Below are 18,024 nucleotides of genomic sequence, written 5' to 3'. Positions count from 1 at the left end.
AATAGAGTAAGGTTGTTTTATGTTAACAGCATATGTCGCAAGAGATACCACAAATGTTTTTCATAAAAGGCTTAGTTAAAAGTACTGATTGGGAAATGCTGAGGGCTGTGTCAAATTCATAATCTGTTTGTTGTTTGCAGGTCAGTTTTATTTATTTGCTCAAATGATAGAGGTCAATGTAAATACTATATATTCACTTTTATTCCTCAGCAGCCACTTCAAATCACAGCCCGGATGCTGATGCACAAAACGATTTGCGGCACACACTTCATGTGAAGACTGCGGTGGCCAGTGAGCAGCTAATAGAAAACCAAAATTAATGAGAAGAAAAAAAAACTGCTTTACACTTTTTAATACCAAGATTACATTTTTAATCTAATATTAATTCTTCCTTGGGCTCCAATCTTAAGAGTCTTCAAAGAGGTTCACCGCAGGAATTTTGCTCTAAATACAATTTGTTATGCCTTCAACAAGGGTCGAGCATCTTACATTTTTCCTAGGTTATTATTTTTTGCTTTAGTGCGGCAGTTATTGTTTTTTGATAGCAACTTTGGATTCTGCAACCCTGAACAATTTAAAAAAGAGATAGTAGATGAATTGACAGAACTGTAGAGTGGGTCAGACGTTTTGCAGTATACGAGCTGATGGTTTTTAAATAGCAAATGACTTTGTAGCCTATACTTGATTCTATACTTGATTATTTGCCCAAGATTTTTTTTTTCTTATTATTTGCAGGGGGCCTTAGTCACAGCTTGTGCAGATGACACATTACACTTGTGGAATCTTCGTCAGAGACGACCGGCTATTCTGCATTCACTCAAGTTCAACAGAGAAAGGTGAGCACTTCTATTTAGGCACACAAAAGCAACCAGTCCAGGATGTACCCTGCCTCTCACATTAGCTGTGATTGGTTCCAGCCAACTGACAACTCTAATGAGGACAAATGGATTCAGGGAACATATCCTTGCCCGCATTTACTTTGAGATGGATCAAATTTCACATGTTTTAAAAAAAAAAAAGGAAAAAAAAGGGAAGTGTAGTTGAATCTGTTTGTTTCCAGAAAATAACCATCGCTAGGGTGTTGAGAAACAGCACATTCACTTTTCTTTTTCTATCATTAAACTTTAATAGTAAACAATGGCTTTTATATAGCAAAGCTGCTTTTGAAAACAGAAAAAGTAAACTCCAAAACAGAAAATTGATGTCTCCAAAGTCTGCGGTGGTTCACAATGGAGCGAGTCCTTTCTGCCACAAATACATTTCCCCACATCATTTTCCACATTTCTTATCAGCCTTGTTTGAATACCTCATAGTCAAGATAATAATGCTTGCAAACATTTTCATTTTTCTCTTCAATACACATTTGCTTCAAGAATAATCTTTCATACTGAATACCAACTTTTTTTTCTCCAAAGAGCAACTATAAATGGCATCCTTTTACTCATCATCTTTTCCCCTTCACCCGTGTTGTGCCACGTGAGGCCTGTCCTCGCTGACATTGGGCGAGAGGCGAGGTAACCTGTGAATGACTAGTGAGCCGTCCACCTGCCTCCCAGCCGATGTCAGCGGAGATACTCTTACTCCCTGCAACCTCGTAGACCGCATCACTGGCACAGATGATAAATGGCTACTTCTACACTGTACCATGAGCAACTACTTGGCAATCACGACATGAAAAATAGCCTAGTGGCTAAACGTGTATCCACCTTGACCAGAGAGTGCTACAGAGTAGCACAGAGAGTACTGAAGGGTTATAATAAAAATAAATGACTGGATAAGAGGAATGTCTGGATTGCTGAGCCCACAGGAGATGGAGGTATGACCCAGTGCTGATATTCCTACTCCATCATAGTTTATGTACTTTGTATTTGTTGTATCAAATAGTCAAAGACAAGTTTAGAATATTAAGCATCACCCAAAAAACATTACAAGAACTGGAATGTAGGAATTCAACTGTGGGTATTTGTCCTTGAAGAGCTTGCAGGGCACTCGTCTAGGAATTCCCAACAAAAAAAAAAAAAACGTAAAATGCATTAAAATTGTAACCCTGCAAAATATTTCCTATTTTCACAAAGTATACCAATATTTCAATTAGGCAAATATTTTCCTCTCTATTTGTAGGCAGTGGTGAAGCGAGACCTTTATCCTTGTGGGCAAGGGGGAGCCAAGGCTATTGCGGTCCACAAAATAATCTTTTTTACAAACCCCATTAATTCTGCAGATTACCCTGATAAACATTTTCAGGAAGAGGTCAATGGCCCAGCGACCCCCCCCTCCCCTTAGCTCTAGCATTGTCCATAGCAGAATACAGTTATCTTTTTTTGTATACTAAATATATAACACTGTTCCATGTATTTTGTTACTCCCTGAGCATGTTTTTGAAATGCTGTGGAAGCCATGCAGCCCAATATCTCCAAAGTAACCCTCTCCAAAATGAAGCGTTAACGCGGTGTGTCTCGAGACTTTAAGAAGAAAGTGATGTTTCTATACTCATTGTTAAAACAAGAATTTTTTTTGTTCCTAATTCTTAGATAAACATCCAATCTGCGCTACGCACATGCCCACACAAACACACAGAAGAGAAGCTTTGCAATTGTGTTCTGATCTCTAAACAAGATTGTACTGCGTGGTGCCATGTGGTAGGAGGCCTGTGCTGCTCTCGGCAGTTGAGCAGTGAATCATGCTCAAAGACAAAAGGCAAAAAAAAAAAAATAGCATCGTGAGTCATCCTTCAAAGGTGGCGACTTACTATTTAACTCCGTGTCTCCAGGCTCAACCTACAGAAACAAAAGCTTTGAACACCCCCACTCAGAATCTCCCTGGGAATAATGCATGAATCATTGGAGAGGATGGAGACAATTGTGTTGTGAAAGCTGTCAGTCACTTTCTTGTTGCTGTCACTCCTAAGGAATTTCACATCATAATATAATTGGGCATTATTAAAACCGTGCGCATGCTTCTGTGCGCACCAGAAAGAACCATTGTTATTCATTTAATTCTTTCTATAATGTCGATGCTACTATTTGTGTCTGTGCTTCAGCGAGCTTCCTGATTGGCTACCGTTGTGATTTAATTTTATACTTCAAATTACACAACGTAATGTTTGTGATTCTGGTCATAAATTAGAAAAAAAAAAAAATCAGGTTTCTTTTCCTGGCAATGGTATCGAATGGCTCTTTGATCAACTATTTACTCTGGCTGAGAAATTTTTTATTAGGGTATATGGAGGAATACGTGGTTGTAGAAAAAAAAAAACCTGTGTGGAGGCAATGATATATGATAGGCAGCCTAACCCGTGGGGGAAAAGATGTCTGCATTTCTGCCAAGTATTAAATGAAAATTTTAAGATGAGTTGGCTCATGATTCTGTGAATGAGTCACGGCATGGCTGCCATGGATAAGAGCAATTATTAAACCTGATTTGATTAACGTTGTGATTGTTGTGACGTTATGTTCCAACTTCACCACGATGCTAGCTGTCAGTCAACAGATTTTTTGCATCTCCCTTTGTTCTGTTCTTGGTGACTGTTAATGTTATCTTAACAATCTCTGGGTTTTTTAAAAATGTTTTGTTTTGCCCAACCCCTGAGATATCATTAACCCTTCCTCGCCCTCCTACCCCCAAGAAAAATAAAATCAGAGTTCCATCAATGGTCCACACTGCAAAGCCATTAGGGGCTGATTCAAGACAAAAAACACATTCACACACACAATTTGGTATGCATAGTCTAACCTTTTTTTTTCTCCCCATTTTCTTTCTTGTTCTTCAGGATCACATTTTGCCACCTTCCCTTTCAGAGTAAATGGCTTTATGTGGGGACGGAGCGCGGGAACACACACATCGTCAACATCGAGTCCTTCATTTTGTCCGGCTACGTCATCATGTGGAACAAAGCCATCGAATTGTGAGTAATGAAACTTCTGAGGCTGCAGGAAACAGGATAAGAAAGAATAATTATGTGGGTTCAACCTGGCTAGTCTAATCATACGGGGAAAAAAAATGCTTTGCTCGATTAGGCATTCATCACAGATTCAGTTGTAGGTCAGGGCCATTGTGGCCTCACTGATTAAGACAACATTTATCACAAATTATTTTGCATTTCAGATGAGCACACAGTAAAAAGTAGAACTCAACTCTGATCTTTATTTTGTTAAGCTGCAGATTGACGTTCTATATCGCCACCAATTACGCCACTGTGGCTTTTATGTTTCTGATAACTGGTTTTTGTTTTTTTTTCTCTCCATAATGTCACCCTCCCACGTCACACTCCCCGGTGTTACACTGACAAGCTCCCTGCTAGCATGTCAGTCACTCGCCAATTCCACACCAAGACATCTTGTTCTCTCGTGACATCCTAAATGACAGTGAGCAGTCATAACACTGCACATGAGTGTTTGTGTGTTTGTTTGTGTGGGAAGACTCTTAGCAAAGGTCTCAGATGCCAACTTTACGTTTGGGAGTCAAGACAGATGAGATATTTCTTACATCTGCGGGCTCTCTGAAAAAATGAATAAAGGTTATGTTGATTTAAGCATTATTCACAGTGCAGTTGTGTTCTGAAATATGGAAAGAGTTTGATTGATTTATTTTTTATTTTTTTTGCTTTCCGTGCGAGAAGAAAAAAACCTAAGATGCATCAATTCTTAATGTAGTTAAAAATCCCTATTAATCTAGCACTATGCTTCTATTGTTTGAATTGAATATGGACTGCAAACCCTATCAAATGTGCTCAGAGAATTATTTAGCAATTCTATTAACCAGGACAAGACATTTACCTCAGAATATCAACACAAAAACATGGTGCTTTTTTTATTTATTTTTTTCTATTCTCGATTATTGTTTAAGTCTGACCATAGCGTTGTCTAATATAAAAAAGTGCTTTGCCGCCATTTTGTGGTAGTAGGGGAACACTTTACTTTGAACTCGCGTAATTTAGAAATGAATAAAAGTATGTTTTATTTTGACGAAAGCTCAGTACAAAAGAATACAAACGGTCTTATACAGAAACGCAGCATTGCCAATGCGACCTTTTTTAATGAGCTTCATATCACTCTCACTCTCCCACTTATTTTTACAGATCAACAAAAACTCATCCAGGACCGGTTGTCCATTTGAGTGACAGCCCAAAGGATGAAGGCAAGGTGAGTAGGAAGATAAAAAGAACACCTTTGTTTTGACACCACAAACACTGTTGTTCTTAGAACGCTTAAGGCATATTCAGTATACTCGAGTTGTGTTATTTGAGGGTCAAGCCTCAAACAAATTGGTACAAAAATCTGTCAGGTGGCAATGGGTGCAAAAAAAAAAAGAAAAAGGCCATTGACAAGCGTATCGATTGACGCAATGGTTTTCATAGTCGCTGGAAAAAATTTGACTTGACAAGCTGCTAAGACTTAAAAACAAGACACTCGCTCACGGCTGCCGCCGCTTGTTGCTCTGAGTGACATCAGAAAGTGTTGCACGCATGTTGCATGCAAGGGTATAGTTTTGTTTTTAAAGTCCCCATGCAGGCGGCTGTAATTTTTTAACAAAGCACAAAGAATTCTAACTGAATGTTTGAACAGATCGAGAAACCATTTTTTCCTTGTGTGCGCTCAAGCATTTTCACAAATTTAATGACTCATCTTCCAGCGTGCTAAAATACAAGGTAGAACTCATTCCAAGATGATAATTCCAATTTGAGAAAACAAAAACCGCAAGAGATCATGTTACAAGCTCATTTATTCATTTTAATTTTGCATAATGCTATCTGAAAATGGGTACTAATACTGACTTGAATTACTATCAAGACCGGTTGGATGTGTTTTTCTAATGGAGAAATTACTGGCAATCAAGTGTTGCATATTAAGTCAGACATTTGAGGACTCACCCTGATACACCTGTGTTAATATTTCAGTATTATTATTTTAATGGAAAAATAAATGATTTTTCTCTTGCCAAAACACCAAGGGATATCAATACTCCACATGATTACATACTTTGAACAACATAATTTTTATCCTAATTGCTAATTTCCATGGTTTATCTTATCCCATTAATGCATCTGATAGAATCTTCTCAGAGTAAATTTTGAATTTAAAGCAGACCTACGGGTTACCTTTCTTGTTGCCATTTGCATATCAATATCATAGGACTGCAAAAAAAGAGCTCAGTTTTGCTGACTGCACAATTTTTTTTCGAGGCATCCTCCTTTTTCATTCCCACCTTCCCTCAACTTCTTGATCTTCCAGTATGAGATGTCACAAGTCTTTCCTCAGCAGGATGAACACGTTCCGCCCCTTTCTTTAAAGCTACTCTCCTTGAGAAACACTTCCATCTATGCTGATGGAATTTTGTCAGCTCTTCTCGACTTTCATCCAGCGCTAAATTTTTGCCTTAGCAATGGTGCATGAAGCAGAAAGTACACATACTGACTTGTATTTGTGTTTTGCATTTTTTAGGGTTTAAAAATAACAATGCAACATGTACTGGAAATATGGTATAACTGCTAAAAAAATGACCGTGTAATTTTTACATATTCAAACGAGGGTAGTTCCTCCTTGAATAAATATAAGAATCATGCATTCAGTGTAGTGCAGTCAATTTTCTCAGATGTCTGTTCTGTGATAAGAACTTGGGCAGAAAGTGGAGCGATGAGGAAATTGAATTACATTATTGCTTTCACAGTTCAAATTGGCTATATTACTTGACACCGGTGGGAATCTCACAACAATATGTAATGGTGCCTATAGAAGAAATTCTGAAAATAATATTTGCTCAACTGCATGAGGAACAAAATGGTAACTGCATAGTGTTTTCATTATAATTGGTTGTTTTTCATCCCCTTTAGCTTCTTGTTGGGTTTGAGAGCGGGACAATAGTACAGTGGGACCTCAGGGCCAAAAAGGCTGATTTCAGAATCTACTATGATGAGGTAAGTTCATACAGTCCGTAAATACTTAACATGTATATATACGATATCCCATAAAGATTGTTTTCCTGCAGGCCATCCATTCAGTATGCTGGCATCATGAAGGAAAGCAGTTCATGTGCAGCCACTCAGACGGCAGCCTGACCCTGTGGAACCTCAGAAATACCTCCAAGCCCATCCAGATCACTTTCCCACACGGTGAGAGAAAAAAAAAAAAAAAAGATACACACTTTGTTTTTCCCATTTATAGATGCACGATAGCAAACAATTTATCTTGGGGAATCATTTTGCTGACACGCTCATAACTTACTGTGTGTACATTTTCTTTAGTGCAATATTTCAAGAGGCATATTTTAACAAAAAAAAAAATCTTCCCAGCATAATAATGATACAAAACGTGATAAAATGATCTCCTCTCACTTCACTCAATTTATTCAGTCAGTGTGAAATCTGTATTTGCGTCGCTAAACACAAAGCTATTATTCTGTTGTTTGAATTACAATAGAGGTTAATTATGCCTTCCGCTATCTATGGAAAAACATTTAATTGTTCTGCCTGACACTATACGCAGCTGACATCAATGGGTGAGCACAAATGGAATATTTCTTGTAAATAAGCAACAATTATCCGCCCAGTGGGATATCAGTTAATTTGTTCTGGCTAATTCTTTTGTAGATAAATGTTGTTGTCATCGTGTGAAAATGACCAGACGGTAAAGCGAGAGGACAGAGATAAATAAAGTTCATGACAACAAGAACTCTTCTGTCAGAACTATACGTAGCCTAAATTTGTCAACTGTGACCACATCAGTCACTTATGAGTGAACGGCTATCAATCTGATGTGTTAATAGCTGTCAAGATGTCAAATTGCTTCGAGACTGTTCTCCAGCAAGACAAAATAAGATTGCACAACAAATTAGAACTTAATCTAATTTGACAGAGATACAAGCATTTGCACTTTCATCTAATAAGACATGCCTGGAGAAATAATTCAAATAAGACAATTTGATTAGGATTTATTTTTTTTTAAATATAATTTTGGGTGTGGATTCCTAGGCAAGAGTGGAAATGCCGTTGGGAAAGTATATCCCGCTAATAAAATAAAAAGCTAAACACAAACAATCAAATAGCAGACAGAGGGATATGCAGTAACTCAGGCCAATAAAAACCTTCTTAGCAGAGGTAATAAAGCCAAAACAAACCGTAATCATGTTTTGGGCCTCAAAACAATCTGCCTCCACCCCAGTCGAGAATAAATAATTTAGACACAACGCTGCACGTCAACTGTCAACACAGCTGTGTCAGTTCGGCATCGTGGCTTCACATTGACTTTGTAATGTTTTGTGCAACTGACTTCCTGAACACCGCTGCCCACCCCCACCCCCCCACATTCATGTCGTTTGTTACGCTCACATGTCCCGCTGTGAGCTGAATCTGACTCCTGCCTGTCACATCAGTTTCGACTTGCTTCCTGCTGACTCCGTGAAATAAACCAACTGCTTCACCACTTGCAACACTTTGCGGATCTGAACTATTCAGGCGATTGTGCTCCGTTTGGTTGTCTGCTGTTTGACACACTTCCAAAAAGCAGTGTTGTTATGATCTCCTCTTTTGAAATATACAGGCACTCTCAGATATATGCATATGTATTAGGGTTTTAATAGGTTATCATGAGACTTATTTATGATTACTATTATTATAATTTAGAATGATTTCCCAAGTGTTTCAACATGTTTGTGACATTCTTTTATCAACCCCATCGATCTGACATGTTTATTATTATGGGAGGTTGATAAGACTTGCCAGGAATATGACATATTTTGAAATTACTTTGCTGTTTCCTGTGCTTCAGGCAAAATACAGAAAGATGGAAGGAAGGAATCATGTAAACCAATATTGAAAGTGGATTACAAGACCTCAAGGAACAGGTGTTTTTTATTTATCCAAACTCAGCACAATGATCCTGTAGCTATGTAATGCAAGGTTTTCATTTGAAACTTTCATAAAATGTGGAGTCTGGGATTGTTTCAGACCAAGAGTTTTTCTTTGAAATTTTGCTCTTTTCCCCACAGTGAGCCTTTTGTTATCTTCTCCGGAGGGCTTTCATACGACAAAGCGGGTCGACGGCCTACATTAACCATCATGCACGGCAAGGCAATTACAGTGCTAGAAATGGACTACCCTATTGTGGAGTTCATGACGCTTTGTGATACTCCTTACAATAACGGTGAGCGCAAACAAATGTTACGGTGCAACTGTCAAGGTTGCAATGTTGTTCCAATTCTGCCATTATAATTCATGTTATTTAAGACATCACAATGAATAGAAGAGCTATTCTCTTTTGACTTTATATTTTTCAGAAGTCCAGGATCCGTATGCAGTGGTGGTGCTTTTAGAAAAAGATTTAATAGTGGTGGATTTGACGCAGAGCAAGTATGTATTTCACTGTTTTGTATTTATTTTAAGTTGGATATGGATCATGTGACATCCTTATTTGTTGTCTCTGAAGAAGCGACGATATCACCCGGAACCCTCAGAGGGACGAGACTAATTAGAGAAATAATAAGCGTGATAAAGTCAGAACAAAGGAGCATGAAGACATGAATGTCTTTTGTGTTTGTGATTTTCACAGCTTCCCTGTCTTTGAGAACCCTTACCCCATGGATATCCACGAGTCTCCAGTTACATGCACAGCTTATTTTGCAGACTGTCCTCCGGACATCATCCCTGTCCTTTACTCCATCGGCGCTAAACACAAGAAGACCGGCTACAGTCAAAAGGTTTTTCTAATGAGATTTCTTCTTCTGCCATTAATTGTGCAAAATGCTTTGAATGCCATTAATAAAAAATATACTGTATTTACTTTTGTCCAACAAAATCAGCCAATAGAAAAATAATAATTGCAAGTTTGATTTCAAGGGTGATCAAACCGTTGCTATGCTCATTATCAAGACATACACAGGAAATCAGCCAAGTTTTGTCATGTGACGTTCTGAGGAAAGAATATAGCGAATAATGTTGTTGTCAAGTGCTTATAATAGAAATAAACGCTTGTTTTTTTACATACCAGGAATGGCCAGTTAGTGGGGGAATGTGGACGTTAGGCTCGCACACCTACCCAGAGATCATCATTACTGGGTATGTCACTAATATTGCATTCGTTATGTTGCCTTGTGATATGATTCATATCTCAAGTCATCGTTCTCTTTTGAAATGAATGGAAATGGGATTAATATGTTCAAACCCCACCAAAAAAAACAAGAAAAATAATTCTCCCACACAATTATTTTTTTCGTATTGCTGTTTGAAGAGTAAACAATATTGACACCACTCTTGTTTCATATTTTCTGTGGCCCAGTTGTGTCAAGTGTTGACCATAAACATACTTTTGTTTCGTTTGATTGTTTTCAGCTCACATACCAGCCCAATGGACATTCTTTTCTCCAGCAACTAAAGAAAATGTTGTTGTTTTCCATTCAAGGGTTCTATTAATCCATACGAGGCCAAGATGATAGTGTTTTGCATTTGCTGTTTTGTGTATAATTTTAGATTTGGGACTCTGCCAAGCCCAGCATAATGAGCACAGCGCAGAGTGGGGCAATGCCGCACTCTGAGAGGTTGGCAGAGATGTTAAACCATTCTGAAGCAAACACGCAAGCTGGTCTCTGCTGCTGCATAACTCCCGCAGTCACGTTTTACCTCATATTTTAGTATCCAGGTTTTTTTTTTTTATGCCGTCATTGTTTTGACGCATAGATGAGGATTTTTTGTTTCCTTATAATGAAGGAAAATTACGGGAAAATTAAGAGTTTCATTGAGTGTTAGTAATAATATTGATAATAATAATAATTCTGTACTACAAAACATACTCGTGAAACATTATCAATTATTCCAATTTACTTATTGCTGTTGTACTTCTTTGTCTAGACATGCAGATGGATCAATCAAGTTTTGGGATGCATCTGCAAGTAAGTCCACGCTACAAAATTATATGCCATTTCATATTTTGGGAAGCCATCATATCATACACTTAAAACAGAGGTCACCCAAAGGCAAATCTTGATGGGTATGTCTTTGCATGACGTTAAATTTAGAAAATACCAAGAAATGGAAATTTTTCACCACCAACCATGAAAAGTCTGGATCACTTTGATAACTCATACATCTTAATATGTTGTTCCAGTTGAAATTGTAAGCCTGAGGAATGCTCTTCTTGCCAATTATTGATGCTGCTTTTCATCACACAGTGCACAAGTGTTGCATGTTGTCGTAATTGTGTTTTCCACACAAATTAATATTATTTTTCAAAACAGTTACACTGCAGATGTTATACAAGCTGAAGACCTCCAAGGTGTTTGAAAAGCCTAAACAAAACGAGGGCCGTGGTGCAGAACTGGTGGACGATGACCCTTTTGCGGTGCAAATGGTCAGCTGGTGTCCCCAAAGTCGCATCTTTTGTGTTGTGGGGATTTCGGCCCACATTATCCTGTACCGCTTCAGCAAATATGATGCCAACACTCAGATTGTGGTGAGTGAGACGAGACCTTCTAATAGAAGAATCCACGTCCGTGATATGTTAAACTAAAAAAAGTGATCTCACATCCCAAGATACTATTTGTCTCCTCCCTAGTCTCTCGAGGTGCGACTTCAATGTGATCCGGAGGATGTCATCTCCCCTTCCGAAAATGAAAACAATCCGTGCTTCTCAGAGCCCCAGTCAGCCTCCCACTCTCCTCAGCCCCATCACCCAGTAAGCCCTGGCGGCGGAACACCCGAGTCTGTAAAGGATTGCACACCCTGCCTTAAGTACGTTTTCTGACTTCCATTAAACCCATCTAAATGAATTCAGCGTAGCCCGAGGGTGAGGAAGATGTATGCCTGAAACCTGAACATTAATGTCTATTTTTTAGGGTAAAGGATCGGGCAGTGCGGGTACCTCCTGGCTACCAGGCAGAGCTAGTCATCCAGCTGCCTTGGATAGATGGAGAACCTCCACAGCAGGTTTCAAGCCTGGACATTAACTCCGCCTATGGCCTGTGAGTCACGCTCTGTAATTTAGTCAGGACCCATAAAGACAAGTAGGCAGCAGTGGTCCTTTTAAGGGCGAAACAAATGTTAAGAGAAAAGGGACAGTGAAAGTGCAAACATTGTTTAGTCTACATTTAGTTGTGACAATTTCAGGATGATCTTACCCTCTGAGGATTGTGAGTACATATTTTAGGATTGTTGTTAAAGCAAAGCAGGTGATGGAAAACAGGAGCAGATTACAGGCAGAGGCAGAGTGGATGTTTTCTGTGTAATTTACTATGGACTAGCTTTATCTAACCAGCTGTGTAAGTGCTAAATGGTTCTGTCTGTGTGCCAAACAAGCACTTTATGGACTTTGGTGTGTACGATTGGGTCGCGCTTTCTTTGTTGCCGTATTCAGATTTTATCGTGCTGAGATTTCTGTGCATTTAACAAATGAGTTTGTCTGCCTCCCATCCACTTCTGTTACTTTCCATCGGATCAATTTTTTACAAAATATGTCACACTGAGAACATTTTTCCTGCCTCTGAGTCTTTCCAGGCAAATTGAATGGTTTATTTTTATTGATTGTGACTTTTTGCCATGTTGGAAAAAATCAAAATAACCTTGGCTACCAGGTTATGAAAGAAAGCATCCATACCAGATTAAACATTCACTGCCAATCAAGGGTTTTTTTTTTTTTTGGGGGGGTTTTTTGCTACATCCAAACTTATATATTATATGTATTTATTTGTATTTATTATTTTTCTAAATTTATTATATTATTATATTTTTATTTGTTTAAATATTATTTTTTGATGGATATTCCAAAGACAGCACATTTTACTCGTGGTTATCACGTACTATACTATAGATATGACTGTGAAAGTGTATTGTAGCAACATTAAAATTGACTACTATTCAGCACAAGCAAGGACACTACCCTGTCACTTGTTTTGGACTTTTGTGGTTATCGAAGAAAACATTCTGCATTTCTGTGCCTTCCTTGGCTTTCTTTGTGAAGACATTACTGTGAGAAAACAGCATGTCTTTCACACCAACTAAAAGCAAAGTACAGAGCAGAAGACTTCTTAAGGTGCCTGAATGCTTGCCTGCTGATTCAGCTAGGATTTGGACTCATTTTGTGATGGAAGATAATATTTGTCTCTTTCCAAGTCTCCGGAGAGGAATGACTGCAGTGTGAAGTCGGAGGATATCAATAGTGTACCGTGTCTCATTATTTGATGTCATTATTCCTACTGTGATGGTGGCGATAACTTCCAACAAGGAATTTGTGAACACGCTTGTAATATTTTTTGTCAGCAATTCTGCCATAATTTAATTTCTCCTGTCGTTTGACATGCTCATTCTATATCTGGAAGTTTCTCTCTCTGTGTAGCTTTTTCCAAACTTGTTTTTTTACCTTATGGGAATATCCAGCCTGTCCTCATTTCTCCACTTCTTGTAAGGAAAGAAAACACAAGGATTGGGCAATTTGGTGGCAGTGGGGGTCATGGAGGGGAAAAGGTAGCAACAAAATCAAATGCAATTGAAACATAAAATGTTCAAAGGGGTGAATGCCCAAGACAAGAACAAAAACACATTTGTTATGCAGGCTTTCCATGTATTTGGGGCTATCAGTGTTGATCCATCACTTTAATGCTAAACTGGTTCTACAGCAAAGGGATTGCAATTGGCTATAGAGCTTTTGGGAAATCAAGTGTAGCTAAAATAGCACTCAGAGCGCATATTTGCCGAGACTGAATGATCCTAAATTGGATTGGCACCAAATGGATCACCTTCACATACCCCCATCCTCTGCATGTCTGAATTTTGTCATTCAATTCTGATGATTTGTTACAAGTGTTTTTTGTTATGAGCTACGATATCTCAGGACAACACTGTTTTATGAATTAGGCTAGAATGAGTTCTCTAAAGGTGACATTGTGAAAATCCTATTTTGCAGTTTGGCATTCGGGAACTGTAATGGCCTTGCGGTGGTCGACTACTTGCAGAAAACCATCCTGTTGTGCATGTCCACTTTGGATTTGTACGGAGCCGCCGATCCCTATCAACGCCTTACCCGCTCCCCCCGCAGGAACAGACAGTCCACCTCAGGTAGTGACCACACTCATATACACACACACACACACACACACACACACACACACACACACACACACACACACACACACACACACACACACACACTGATCTGTATATGCATGAAGCCAACTAACACACACTGAACACCAACTCAGACTTCAAGTGTCAATTACGTAGGCTCTCCTCTTCTCACTCCTTCTCTGTCTTCTTTTGAGCTGCACACATTGAGGCTGATCTATGTTTAAACTCCACAGGTACCCTTCATGGGTAATCAATAATGCAGGTAGTTTAATTAGATTCTTCAAGTAATCAATACCATTCCCTTTTTGGATTTAATCAATGAAGACCTGTGGATAAATTAAAAAGTTTACTCTAAGTGTACATAGTTTTTGTCCGGGTAGACTTTTTAGAATTTTGCTGAATTATATTTCAGATTGATTAATTAGTATGCATGAATTCCCCACAATTTAAAACAACAATCTTGATATTATTATATTATGTTCGAATACTGTATGATTTTTTTGTCCGTATTTACAGGCACATTTTTAGCTATTGCCTTTGACTCTTGCTTTTTATATGTATGAAATAAATTCTTTAGAAAGTAAATCTTGCTTAAAATACGAGAAAAAAAAAACTCTAAAGAGAACTGGGTCTTGCTCATTCAGCCAAATAATGGACAATAGGCATCAATACTAGAGTTAGTCCAATAAAATATTGGGGGAAATCCCTTTTCCTACTTTTTTCTCTCTTACTTTCTCTCACACAATTTAATACATAGACAAAAAAAAAAACCATCCACATGTATATGCCTGTCACACATCTGCACTCTGCTATGAGGTGCATGTAAACAGGATATGTGTGTCAGTCTGAGTTGCATTCTTATGCATGTTGTCCTTTTGGTTGTGTTCTGTCTATATTTTAGCACTGCTTGAACTGAGGCCTTTAGTCAAAAGCCGTTTTGTCGAGGTCTTGTCGTCCCGCCTGACCTACGCCTCCCTTTTCCTTGAAACTGATCTGCACTGTCTCAAAAAAAACCCCTCTTTTTCCACACTAATGATCTGTCAAAATGTCCCCTCTATCTCTGAATACATTTTTCTTTACATCTTTTAGATCCCGATAGCGGCTTTTAAAAGTGGTGGGATTTAATCTTACATAATACCCACAAGTGTAGCCAACATATTTTAAAGGTATTCCGTGTTTGTATAAAAAAAGGCACCAACCAGGTAGATGGAGAGTTACTTTTGAGCTGTTGCGTAAGAGTTGTTATTGGCTTCTACCGCTCTTATGTTTTATAAAGGTCTCTCTGTATTGACTTTACAAGATCATTTTGGTCAGGGAAACAAAAAAAACGGCCAAAGTGGCCTTTTTGCGCACCGCAGGTGGTGCGAGATTTAACAGAATACAATGCTGAACAAGAGGACCAGACGATACCAATAAATGACACATTTCAACTCTTTGTGAGGTTCCGGTGCTCGTCCAGACATTTACGCAAGCACACATAAATGAGGTGATGCAGCAACGGCAACATTGTGATGCAAGTTGTGGTGCTCTTATTTATTTATACATTTATTTACTTGATTTAAACACGACCTTAGTGTTTCTGCTGCTCAGTTGCTACTTGATTTCACTTTCTTTTACACTCTAAGACCGTGTGTTCTTTTCTCTTTCCCCCTTTTCCCCCCTCTTCATGATGCTTTTCTACATCCTTAATTATTTGTCTTTTTTCTCCCTCATTCTTATACTCACCAACTCCTTCATTCCTCTCACCTGCACTCTTTATTTACCACTCTTCCACTTTTTCCTCTCCAACCTAATGGTGACTCTGGCTGCTGGTGTGGGCATGCGGGGCCTGCCTGACAGACTTTTGCATGCGCGGCCTATCTAACTTTTATTCCGATTCAAAGAAAAGGATCCGTACATCCTACCAGAGTAAGTCAAGCCTACCTGATAGGTTATACGGGTGTGTGTGTGTGTAAGGAGGGTTGGTGGTTTCATCTGTGCCTGTGTGTGCTTGCTAAGACAACAGTTATTGGAAAGGGAATAACCGAGACAAACCAAAGAGATGCTTGGAATGAATGAAGCTGGCCTCATGATGAAACATCAAAACTGATTTAGCCAATAACGCCTGTTCCAGTCATGTCCAGTGGTTTGTCCTTAGCAGACGCAGATATTCCTTGGGGGGGTGGGGTCTGTTATTAGTCCTGTGTAGTTTCGAATGTTATACGATCCATTTGATGACCTCTGTAAAGTGAAAGTGTCCAAAAACTGAATGTTTAGCATTCTGGGTGACACTGGAATCAAATTTGGGGCAGTGAAAATGAAATCTCTGTAAATGCTTGTGCATGATGCATGCGATGAGATCCCAATGTGGATGTGTTTATTTGACTTTATATATTTGTGTATGTCACTTCAACGTGAGATTTGCACTACTTAATACACGTGCTTTGTTATTGTCATGACGACATGCCAATGTAATTTGAATTTATAATCTCAAATAAAGATTTGGAGATACTATATTGAGACTGTAGTGCAGGTCACACCAGAATGTAGCCACTTTGTGTCTAAAAATGTGAAATTGCAAATCTGCACGTAAATATTAAGTGGATTGAACCAATGTTGTTCAAAATCTGGACATATTCAAACACAATAGTTTGGTCAATTTTTTTTGAGGCTCCAAGTGGCTCACACTACTGAACAAGATGCAACTGTTCAAGCAGTGATATAAAAATAATCACACGGTGTGTCTGTATATTATGTTCTCTCCCTCTCAACTGCCATGGCAGGCCTTACTGAACTATCTGACAACCAGCAGTCTGTTGACACAGAGAGAAGCAAGTCGCCCACTTCAGGTAACCAATCACACACTGACTTAACCGCACCACCACAATCATTCTATGCTAACGTACGGTATACCACTTGATGCTATGAGGCCAGGCCGGGATGCAGTTATCTTCAAGACCCAGCGCCACCTGTGGTATGTTTTGACCAGGCCAGTGTCACGCTATACTTTTTCCACGTCTCAAAAAGATACTGAATGTATTGGAAGTAATACAAGGTGTTTGGTAAAAGAAAACATTGGTCGGTTGGTTTATCATCAAGTCCATAATGGGCTTGTTCGGTGTTGCGTGTGATTTCAAAATGCATTTACGACGCAAGCTGTTTGCTGGACAAGGAAGAAAAGTCATGTTTTATTTATGTTGTGATTGTGCTGGGGATTTTTGATTTGATATTCTGTGCGCTGGTCCATTGCAGTTGTGTGTGCTGTGTTGCAATCATAAGCTTTTTGTCGCTGCCATGTTGAAAAGGGATTCAGGCTTGAACTCAACTCTTGGTATTCAACTTTACAAACAAGGAAGGGGACCTGAAATGGACAAATGTGCATTTTATTATAGTTAAGGGAACATGTTTGATGTGTTTACAGTGAAATGCAAAGGTTGGAGGGGAATGGTTAGCCAGCTATTAAATCAAACTGAACATCAGCCCCAAAATACAGAGGCCTTCAAACAACAAAGTCGTACTTGACAACCTCCATTTTCATTTTGTTCAATTTTGAAGGTAAATATCAAAGCAGTTATTTTCCATGTAAACAAACACTGAAATCTAAAAGTGTTTTTATTACCTCAGTAAATTGTTAGCTCCAATGATTCACTTCATGTGAACATGGATAAAATCACAGTGGGCGTAGGAAAACCCCTGAGGAGCTGAAGTGGCTCTGCCCCGGATATGAAACATGATCACTGCTAATTCGACAGCTGGATGGCCTTTGTATGACATCAGTCATGCTGTACATCATCGATAAATGTATTACAAATCTTCTATTTTGGTGGCCGAGCGTGTTGGGAGACAGACAGGCAGACAGACCATGTTGGTTTGAGTTTGCTGCCATGTACAGGAGATGAGAGGAAGCCATGAGTGGCCAAGCTCAAGCAGTATGAATAAGCTCGGGATTTGTGCCAAGGCAATTTGAGGCGCAAAGTGAGGTGTGTAATTGAAGCTCCAAG

The 18,024-nt window shown here is 38.9% G+C and overlaps 1 protein-coding gene across 17 annotated transcripts in view; it reads left to right on the top strand.

Annotated features, from left to right (window-relative positions):
- stxbp5l (syntaxin binding protein 5L) overlaps window positions 1-18,024 on the top strand; it is an 89,170-nt gene that overhangs the window by 55,656 nt on the left and 15,490 nt on the right. For 16 of the 17 annotated variants that reach the window (XM_085921202.1, XM_085921210.1, XM_085921205.1 and 13 more), the window contains 16 exons: window positions 736-836; window positions 3,770-3,904; window positions 5,078-5,141; window positions 6,830-6,913; window positions 6,985-7,108; window positions 8,763-8,838; window positions 8,983-9,137; window positions 9,271-9,343; window positions 9,543-9,690; window positions 9,981-10,048; window positions 10,838-10,878; window positions 11,224-11,438; window positions 11,541-11,716; window positions 11,821-11,946; window positions 13,884-14,035; window positions 16,807-16,872. In XM_085921202.1, the coding sequence (XP_085777328.1) occupies window positions 736-836; window positions 3,770-3,904; window positions 5,078-5,141; window positions 6,830-6,913; window positions 6,985-7,108; window positions 8,763-8,838; window positions 8,983-9,137; window positions 9,271-9,343; window positions 9,543-9,690; window positions 9,981-10,048; window positions 10,838-10,878; window positions 11,224-11,438; window positions 11,541-11,716; window positions 11,821-11,946; window positions 13,884-14,035; window positions 16,807-16,872 (1,804 nt within the window). The remainder of the gene's footprint in view (window positions 1-735; window positions 837-3,769; window positions 3,905-5,077; window positions 5,142-6,829; window positions 6,914-6,984; window positions 7,109-8,762; window positions 8,839-8,982; window positions 9,138-9,270; window positions 9,344-9,542; window positions 9,691-9,980; window positions 10,049-10,837; window positions 10,879-11,223; window positions 11,439-11,540; window positions 11,717-11,820; window positions 11,947-13,883; window positions 14,036-16,806; window positions 16,873-18,024) is intronic. The other variant, XM_085921213.1, reaches the window with a different exon arrangement.

The sequence above is a fragment of the Syngnathus leptorhynchus genome, chromosome 9 (genome assembly GCF_054491065.1).
Source record: "Syngnathus leptorhynchus isolate UIUO chromosome 9, UIUO_Slep, whole genome shotgun sequence".
Taxonomy (NCBI): Eukaryota; Metazoa; Chordata; class Actinopteri; order Syngnathiformes; family Syngnathidae; genus Syngnathus; species Syngnathus leptorhynchus.
Note: the sequence above shows the minus strand (reverse complement) of the source record. Positions and strands in the feature narration are given on the sequence as shown.